The sequence below is a fragment of the Cherax quadricarinatus genome, chromosome 11 (assembly GCF_038502225.1).
Source record: "Cherax quadricarinatus isolate ZL_2023a chromosome 11, ASM3850222v1, whole genome shotgun sequence".
Taxonomy (NCBI): Eukaryota; Metazoa; Arthropoda; class Malacostraca; order Decapoda; family Parastacidae; genus Cherax; species Cherax quadricarinatus.
In genome coordinates this window covers 17,892,744-17,903,989 of record NC_091302.1, presented here as the reverse complement: position 1 = coordinate 17,903,989, position 11,246 = coordinate 17,892,744, and the positions used below count along the sequence as shown (strand labels likewise).

Genomic DNA, 11,246 nt, shown 5'->3' with positions numbered 1-11,246 from the left:
GTCCAACATATCACACTTAACACGTTCAACATAGCACACATAACACGTCCAACATAGCACACTTAATACGTCCAACATAGCACACTTAACACGTCCAACATAGCACACTTGACACGTCCAACATAGCACACTTAACACGTCAAACATAGCACACTTAACACGTCCAACACAGCACACTTAACACGTCCAACATAGCACACTTGACACGTCCAACATAGTACTCTTAACACGTACAACATAACACACTTAACACGTCCAACATAGAACTCTTGGCACGCCCAACATAGCACACTTGACACGTCCAACATAGCACACTTAACACGTCCAACATAGCACACTTAGCACGTCCAACATAGCACACTTAACACGTCCAACATAGCACACTTAACACGTCCAACATAGCACACTTAACACGTCCAACAGAGCACACTTAGCACGTCCTACATAGCACACTTAACACGTCCAACATAGCACACTTAACACGTCCAACATAGCACACTTAACGCGTCCAACATAGCACACTTAACACGTTCAACATAGCACATTTGACACGTCGAACATAGCACACTTAACACGTCCAACATACCACACTTAACACGTCCATCATAGCACACTTAACATGTCCAACATAGCACACTTAACACGTCCAACATAGCACACTTAGCACGTCCAACACAGCACACATAACACGTCCAACATAGCACGCTTAACGCGTCCAACATAGCACACTTGACACGTCCAACATAGCACACTTAACACGTCAAACATAGCACACTTAACACTTCCAACATAGCACACTTAATACGTCCAACATAACACACTTGACGCGTCCAACATAGCACGCTTAACTCGTCCAAAATAGCACACTTAACACTTCCAACATAGCACACTTAACACTTCCAACATAGCACACTTAACACGTCCAACATAGCACACTTAACACGTCCAACATAGCACACTTAACACGTCCAACATAGCACACTTAACACGTCCAACGTAGCGCACTCAACACGTCCAACATAGCACACTTAACACGTCCAACATAGCACACTTAGCACGTCCAACATAGCACACTTAACACGTCCAACATAGTACACTTAACACTTCCAACAAAGCACACTTGACAAGTCCAACATACCACACTTAACACGTCCAACATAGCACACTTAACACGTCCAACATAGCACACTTGACACGTCCAACATAGTACTCTTGACACGTCTAACATAACACATTTAACACGTCCAACATAGCACACTTGACACGCCCTCCATAGCACACTTAACACGTCCAACATAGCACACTTAACACGTTCAACATAGCACACTTGACACGTCAAACATAGCACACTTAACATGTCCAACATTGCACACTTAACACGTCCAACATAGCACACTTAACACGTCCAACATAGCACACTTGACACGTCCAACATAGTACTCTTAACACGTCCAACATAACACACTTAACACGTCTAACATGGAACACTTGACACGCCCAACATAGCACACTTGACACGTCCAACACAGCACACTTAGCACGTCCAACATAGCAGAGTTAACACGTTCAACATAGCACACTTAACACGTCCAACATAGCACACATAAAACTTCGAACATAGCACACATAACACTTTCAACATAACACACTTAACACGTCCAACATAGCACACTTAACACGTCCAACATAGCACACTGAACACGTCCAACATAGCACACTAAACGCGTCCAACATAGCACACATAACATGTCCAACATAGCACACTTAACACGTCCAACATAGCACACTTAACACGTCCAACATAGCACACTTAACACGTCCAACATAGCACACTTAACACGTCCAACATAGCACACTTAACACGTCCAACATAGCACACTTGGCACGTCCAAAATAGCACACTTAACACGTCCAACATAGCACACTTAACACTTCCAACATAGCACACTTAACGCGTCCAACATAGCACACTTAACATGTCCAACATAGCACACTTAACACGTCCAACGTAGCACACTTAACAGGTCCAACATAGCACAATTAACACGTCCAACATAGCACACTTAACACGTCCAATATAGCACACTTAACACGTCCAACATAGCACACTTAACACGTCCAACATAGCACACTTAACACGTCCAACATAACACACTTAACACGTCCAACATAGCACACTTGACACGTCCAACATAGTACTCTTAACACGTCCAACATAACACACTTAACACGTCCAACATAGAACACTTGACACGCCCAACATAGCACACTTGACACGTCCAACACAGCACACTTAACACGTCCAACATAGCACACTTAGCACGTCCAACATAGCACAGTTAACACGTCCAACATAGCACACTTAACACGTCCAACATAGCACACTTAACACGTCCAAAATAACACACTTAACACGTCCAACATAGCACATTTGACACGTCCAACATAGCACACTTAAGACGTCCAACATAGCACATTTAACACGTCCAACATAGCACACTTAACACGTCCAACATAGCACACTTGACACGCCCTACATAGCACACTTAACACGTCCAAAATAGCACACTTAACACGTCCAACATAGCACACTTAGCACGTCCAACACAGCACACTTAACACGTCCAACATAGCACACTTAACGCGTCCAACATAACACACTTGACACGTCCAACATAGCACACATAACACGTCAAACATAGCACACTTAACACTTCCAACATAGCACACTTAACACGTCCAACATAATACACGTAACACTTCCAACATAGAACACTTAACACTTCCAACATAGCACACTTGACACGTCCAACATAGCACACTTAACACGTCCAACATAGCACACTTAACACGTCCAACATAGCACACTTAACACGTCCAACATATCACACTTAACACGTTCAACATAGCATACTTAACACGTCCAACATAGCACACTTAACACGTCCAACATAGCACACTTGACACGTCCAACATAGCACACTTAACACGTCCAACATAGCACACTTAACACGTCCAACATAGCACACTTAATACGTCCAAGATAGCACACTTGACACGTCCAACATAGTACTCTTAACACGTCCAACATAACACACTTAAAACGTCCAACATAGAACTCTTGGCACGCCCAACATAGCACACTTAACACGTCCAACATAGCACACTTAACACGTCCAACATAGCACACTTAACACGTCCAAAAGAGCACACTTAGCACGTCCTACATAGCACACTTAACACGTCCAACATAGCACACTTAACACGTCCAAAAGAGCACACTTAGCACGTCCTACATAGCACACTTAACACGTCCAACATAGCACACTTAACACGTCCAACATAGCACACTTAACACTTCCAACATAGCACACGTAATACGTCCAACGTAACACACTTAACACGTCCAACATAGCACGCTTAACGCGTCCAAAATAACACACTTAACACTTCCAACATAGCACATTTAACACTTCCAACATAGCACACTTAACACGTCCAACATAGCACACTTAACACGTCCAACATAGCACACTTAACACGTCCAACATAGCACACTTAACGCGTCCAACATAGCACACTTAACACGTCCAACATAGCACACATAACACGTCAAACATAGCACACTTAGCACGTCCAACATAGCACACTTAACACGTCCAACATAGTACATTTAACACTTCCAACATAGCACACTTGACAAGTCCAACATACCACACGTAACACGTCCAACATATCACACTTAACACGTCCAACATAGCACACTTGACACGTCCAACATAGTACTCTTGACACGTCTAACATAACACATTTAACAAGTCCAATATAGCACACTTGACACGCCCTACATAGCACACTTAACACCTCCAACATAGCACACTTATCACGTCCAACATAGCACACTTGACACGTCCAACATAGCACACTTAACACGTCCAACATAGCACACTTAACACGTCCAACATAGCACACTTGACACGTCCAACATAGCACACTTGACACGTCCAACATAGTACTCTTAACACGTCCAACATAACACGCTTAACACGTCCAACATAAAACACTTGACACGCCCAACATAGCACACTTGACACGTTCAACACAACACACTTAACACGTCCAACATAGCACACTTAGCACGTCCAACATAGGACAGTTAACACGTCCAACATAGCACGCTTAACACGTTCAACATAGCACACTTAACACGTCCAAAATAGCACACTTAACACGTCCAACATTGCACATTTGACACGTCCAACATAGCACACTTAACACGTCCAACATAGCACACTTAACACGTCCAACATAGCACACTTAACACGTCCAACATAGCACACTTAACACGTCCAACATAGCACACTTAACATGTCCAACATAGCACACTTAACGCGTTCAACATATCACACACAACATGTCCAACATAGCACACTTAACACGTCCAACATAGCACACTTAACACGTCAAACATAGCACACTTAACATGTCCAACATAGCACACTTAACGCGTTCAACATAGCACACATAACATGTCCAACATAGCACACTTAACACGTACAACATAGCACACTTAACACGACCAACATAGCACACTTAACGCGTCCAACATAGCACACTTGACACGTCCAACATAGCACACTTAACACGTCCAACATAGCACACTTAACACTTCCAACATAGCACACTTAACACGTCCAACATAACACACTTAACACTTCCAACATAGCACACTTAACACTTCCAACATAACACACTTGACACGTCCAACATAGCACGCTTAACACGTCCAACATAGCACACATAACACTTCGAACATAGCACACTTAACACTTCCAAAATAGCACACTTAATACGTCCAACAATGCACACTTAACACGTCCAACATAGCACACTTAACATGTCCAACATAGCACACTTAACGGGTTCAACATAGCACACATAACATGTCCAACATAGCACACTTAACACTTCCAACATAGCACACTTAACACGTCCAACATAACACACTTAACACTTCCAACATAGCACACTTAACACTTCCAACATAACACACTTGACACGTCCAACATAGCACGCTTAACACGTCCAACATAGCACACATAACACTTCGAACATAGCACACTTAACACTTCCAAAATAGCACACTTAATACGTCCAACAATGCACACTTAACACGTCCAACATAGCACACTTAACATGTCCAACATAGCACACTTAACGGGTTCAACATAGCACACATAACATGTCCAACATAGCACACTTAACACGTCCAACATAGCACACTTAACACGTCCAACATAGCACACATAACACGTCCAACATTGCACACTTAACACGTCCAATATAGCACACTTAACACGTCCAACATAGCACACTTGACACGTCCAACATATCACAATTTACACGTCCAACATAGCACACTTAACACTTCCAACATAGCACACTTAACATGTCCAACATAGCACACTTAACACGTCCAACGTAGCACACTTAACAGGTCCAACATAGCACACTCAAGACGTCCAACATAGCACACTTAACACGTCCAATATAGCACACTTAACACGTCCAACATAGCACACTTAACACGTCCAGCATAGCACACTTGACCCGTCCAACATAGCACACTTAACACGTCCAACATATCACACTTAACACGTCCAACATAGCACACTTAACACGTCCAACATAGCACACTTGACACGTTCAACATAGTACTCTTAACACGTCCAACATAACACACTTAACACGTCCAACATAGAACACTTGACACGCCCAACATAGCACACTTGACACGTCCAACACAGCACACTTAACACGTCCAACATAGCACACTTAGCACGTCCAACATAGCACAGTTAACACGTCCAACATAGCACACTTAACACGTCCAACATAGCACACTCAACACGTCCAAAATAGCACACTTAACACGTCCAATATAGCACATTTGACACGTCCAATATAGCACACTTAACATGTCCAACATAGCACACTTAACACGTCCAACATAGCACACTTAACACGTCCAACATAGCACACTTAGCACGTCCAACACACCACACTTAACACGTCCAACATAGCACACTTAACGCGTCCAACATAGCACACTTGACAAGTACAACATAGCACACTTAACACGTCCAACATAGCACACTTAACGCGTCCAACATAGCACACTTGACAAGTACAACATAGCACACTTAACACGTCCAACATAGCACACTTAACACTTCCAACATAGCACACTTAACACGTCCAACATAACACACTTAACACTTCCAACATAGCACACTTAACACTTCCAACATAGCACACTTGACACGTCCAACATAGCACGCTTAACACGTCCAACATAGCACACATAACACTTCGAACATAGCACACTTAACACTTCCAACATAGCTCACTTAACACGTCCAACATAGCACACTTAACACGTCCAACATAGCACACTTAACACGTCCAGCATAGCACACTTAACGCGTCCACCATAGCACAACTAACATGTCCAACATTGCACACTTAACACGTCCAGCATAGCACACTTAACACGTCCAACATTGCACACTTAACACGTCCAACATAGCACACTTAACACGTCCAACATAGCACACTTGACACGTCCAACATAGCACACTTAACACGTCCAACATAGCACACTTAACACTTCCAAAATAGCACACTTAACGCGTCCAACATAGCACACTTAACATGTCCAACATAGCACACTTAACACGTCTAACGTAGCACACTTAACAGTTCCAACATAGCACACTTAACACGTCCAACATAGCACACTTAACACGTCCAACATAGCACACTTAACACGTCCAACATAGCACACTTGACACGTCCAACCTAGCACACTTAACACGTCCAACATAGCACACTTAACACGTCCAACATAGCTCACTTAACACGTCCAACATAGAACACTTAACACTTCCAAAATAGCACACTTAACATGTCCAACATAGCACACTTAACACGTCCAACATAGCACACTTAACACGTCCAACATAGCACACTTGACACGTCCAACCTAGCACACTTAACACGTCTAACATAGCACACTTAACACGTCCAACATAGCTCACTTAACACGTCCAACATAGCACACTTAACACTTCCAAAATAGCACACTTAACATGTCCAACATAGCACACTTAACACGTCCAACATAGCACACTTAACACGTCCAACATAGCACACTTGACACGTCCAACCTAGCACACTTAACACGTCTAACATAGCACACTTAACACGTCCAACATAGCTCACTTAACACGTCCAACATAGCACACTTAACACTTCCAAAATAGCACACTTAACATGTCCAACATAGCACACTTAACACGTCCAACATAGCACACTTATCACGTCCAACATTGCACACTTAACACGTCCAACATAGCAGACTTAACACGTCCAACATAGCACACTTAACACGTCCAACATAGCACACTTGACACGTCCAACATAGCACACTTAACACGTCCAACATAGCACACTTAACACTTCCAAAATAGCACACTTAACGCGTCCAACATAGCACACTTAACATGTCCAACATAGCACACTTAACACGTCTAACGTAGCACACTTAACAGGTCCAACATAGCACACTTAACACGTCCAACATAGCACACTTAACACGTCCAATATAGCACACTTAACACGTCCAACATAGCACACTTAACACGTCCAACATAGCACACTTAACACGTCCAACATAGCACACTTGACACGTCCAACCTAGCACACTTAACACGTCCAACATAGCACACTTAACACGTCCAACATAGCACACTTAACACGTCCAACATAGCACACTTGACACGTCCAACATAGCACACTTAGCACGTCCAACATAGCACACTTGACACTTCCAAAATAGCACACTTAACGCGTCCAACATAGCACACTTAACATGTCCAACATAGCACACTTAACACGTCTAACGTAGCACACTTAACAGGTCCAACATAGCACACTTAACACGTCCAACATAGCACATTTAACACGTCCAATATAGCACACTTAACACGTCCAACATAGCACACTTAACACGTCCAACATAGCACACTAACTAACGTGTTTAGTGACCATGAATCCTCCGAACAAATTTTTTTCTGACCGATCTTCGTAGTTAAGCAATAATTTATTTCGTTTGAAGTGTATTACCATGTACACTCTCTTTCTCTCTCTCTCTCTTTAACTCTCTCTCTCTTACACAAGGGTCCTGCCAGGTTAGGTTAAGGGTTCCTTTCTTTATTTGAAAGGTAAGAGCTGCTGCCTACATCAGCTCATTTTTAAACCTAATTATTGTTATGAGACATACAAAGAGAGAACAGGATGAAGTTGGAGCCATCGGTGGGCCAGCGGTTTAGTTTGGTCAGTTGTCTCTATTTCGTTGATGTCGTTATGCTGTAAGAGCGTGTTCGAGATACCAGTCATCTTAGAAATAAATAATATCAGATGTGTTGATGTTCTTCTCCTTCTTCTTTTCTCTTCTTTTATCTTCTTTTTCATTTTATTCATCTTGCTTTCGTATCGACTCCACACTGAACACCTTTGAAGATCTGCCCGACAAAAACCAATGTCTTTCCTTATTCAGGAGTGTGGCGGCGAGTGGAGGCGGTGTCGGGGAGGGAGGCCGTCCTCCCGTGTGAGGTAGGCACCTTCGAGCCCTCCGACATGGTCTACGTGGTCTTGTGGTACAGGAACGGCAACAAGGAGCCCATATATAGGTGAGTCCACGCCCTCCTTGCTGCACCGTTTGTTGCTGCGTCTGTCTGCCCTTACCTGCCCAAGACTTGATCTTTTAAAATATTTAGTTTATGTGAGGTAATTAAGACTTAGCTCTGAGAAATGTACGATTTTCATAATATTAGATTAATTTTTAGCAAATGTTGAGGTAATATTTGCCTGAGATTATGAAGAGAAGGATGAACAAGAACAAGAAAAACAAAGAAAAGGAAGAATTATTAGAAGATGAAGAAGAAGAAGGAAAAAATGCAAAGAAAAGATAGAAGAAGATACGCAAAATGAAGAGCTAACGTATAAAATATTTATAAAATGATATAGGGAAGGTAAATTAAGGGATGAAAACAAAAGTGGTTAAAAATGTTTTGTAAAAAAGAAATAACTGAGAAAACACTGGAGGATTTTCTAACATATTTGCTGAGAATAAGAAGCAGTGTAAGAAAGGAATTCCTGAGGTGAAATAACTTAGGCAGCACAAAGTCCTAGAGGAAGATTTATGAAGAGAAATAACTTAGAGAGCGCGTCGAGCTCTCAGGTACGACTCTTAAGTGGTCAGATGCTGTGCTCTCAGCTACGACTCTTAAGTGGTCAGATGCTGTGCTCTCAGCTACGACTCTTAAGTGGTCAGATGCTGTGCTCTCAGCTACGACTCTTAAGTGGTCAGATGCTGTGCTCTCCGCTACGACTCTTAAGTGGTCAGATGCTGTGCTCTCAGCTACGACTCTTAAGTGGTCAGATGCTGTGCTCTCAGCTACGACTCTTAAGTGGTCAGATGCTGTGCTCTCAGCTACGACTCTTAAGTGGTCAGATGCTGTGCTCTCAGCTACGACTCTTAAGTGGTCAGATGCTGTGTAATGGCACTGAGAGACTGTGGTAATATTTATAAAGGTTATTAAATGTAGATGACGAGATGGAGGTAGAAATTTCCTGTATCTGTCAGAGGGGAAAGGGATTACCTGGAGGTTACCTGGAGGTTACCTGGAGGTTACCTGGAGGTTACCTGGAGGTTACCTGGAGGTTACCTGGAGGTTACCTGGAGGTTACCTGGAGGTTACCTGGAGGTTACCTGGAGGTAACCTGGAGGTTACCTGGAGGTTACCTGGAGGTTACCTGGAGGTTACCTGGAGGTTACCTGGAGGTTACCTGGAGGTTACCTGGAGGTTACCTGGAGGTTATTCCGGGGATCAACGCCCCCGCGGCCCGGTCCATGACCAGGCCTCCCGGTGGATCAGGGCCTGATCAACTAGGCTGTTACTGCTGGCCGCACGCAGTCCAACGTACGAGCCACAGCCCGGCTGATCCGGCACTGACTTTAGGTATCTGTCCAGCTCTCTCTTGAAGGCAGCCAGGGGTTTATTGGTAATTCCCCTAATGCTTGATGGGAGGCTGTTGAACAGTCTTGGGCCACGGACACTTATGGTGTTTTCCCTTAGTGTACCAATGGCGCCCCTACTTTTTATTGGGGGCATTTTGCATCGCCTGCCCATTCTTTTACTTTCGTAGGGAGTGATTTCTGTGTGCAGATTTGGGACCATTCCTTCCAAGATTTTCCAAGTGTAGTTAGGGATGAAGAATAACAAAAGTGCATTTTTTTTTTTTGTGCATCTCGAAGGTTCTTAAGAACTAGCAGAGATCATGCATGGTATAAAGGGAAAAAGAGAGAAAGAATCAGAAAAGTTAGAGAGAAGATTAGGATTAAATTAGTTAGGGAAAAGTTAGGAAAATTATACATAATCGGATTGCTAATGAAAATTATGATGATAATGTCAACCAAATGTTTTCACTTAAGTATTTATGGATGAAGATACGGAATTCGAGATCGTTTATAATGGAATAATATTCCGAGTTTTACAAATTTATGGAATAGGTGGTAGGTTTTTACAAGCTGTAAATATTTATTTTAAAGAGTGTGAAGAACACTGTACGAAGCCAGAGAAGCTCAACCAGTTACAAAGTCTTGGGTCATCAGTATCACTACGTTCCAGTTGAAATTTATAGATGTAAATATGATACAATGAGAACAAATTATAGTCAGTGACGGCTTCCTCTTCCTCTACCTTCCCTGAACAAGACAAGGAGGAAGACATTTTTGTATGACGAAATCAAGGCAATTTGCAGTAACTTTAATGTACCGACAATAAATTGGAAAAATCTGACAGGAAGCCAGGAGTCGGCCAAAATAAATTGGAACAGTATAACAGGAGGCGAGGAGTCATTCAAAATAAACTGGAACAATATGACAGGAGGCCAGGAGTCTGCCAAAATAAACTGGAACAGTCTGACAGGAGACCAGGAGTCTGTCAAAATCACTAACAAGACTGAGGACAACTTTCTATCACAGGCTGTTACATCCTCTACTTGTAACAACAACGTATTGAATCTCGTTCTGGCCATTGACTGTGAGTTTTACGATACTCTTGCCGTGGGTTCAAGCCGTGTGCACCCGTCCTGTGATTTGGCATGATTTAGTCATGCGG

General features: G+C 42.8%; 1 protein-coding gene across 1 annotated transcript in view; it reads left to right on the top strand.

Moving 5' to 3' along the window:
• The window catches only part of LOC128687509 (nephrin-like), a 721,388-nt gene that overhangs the window by 259,218 nt on the left and 450,924 nt on the right, over nucleotides 1–11,246 (top strand). Inside the window, exon 2 of the mRNA XM_070083853.1 lies at nucleotides 8,621–8,753. Coding sequence (XP_069939954.1) covers nucleotides 8,621–8,753 — 133 coding nt within the window. The remainder of the gene's footprint in view (nucleotides 1–8,620; nucleotides 8,754–11,246) is intronic.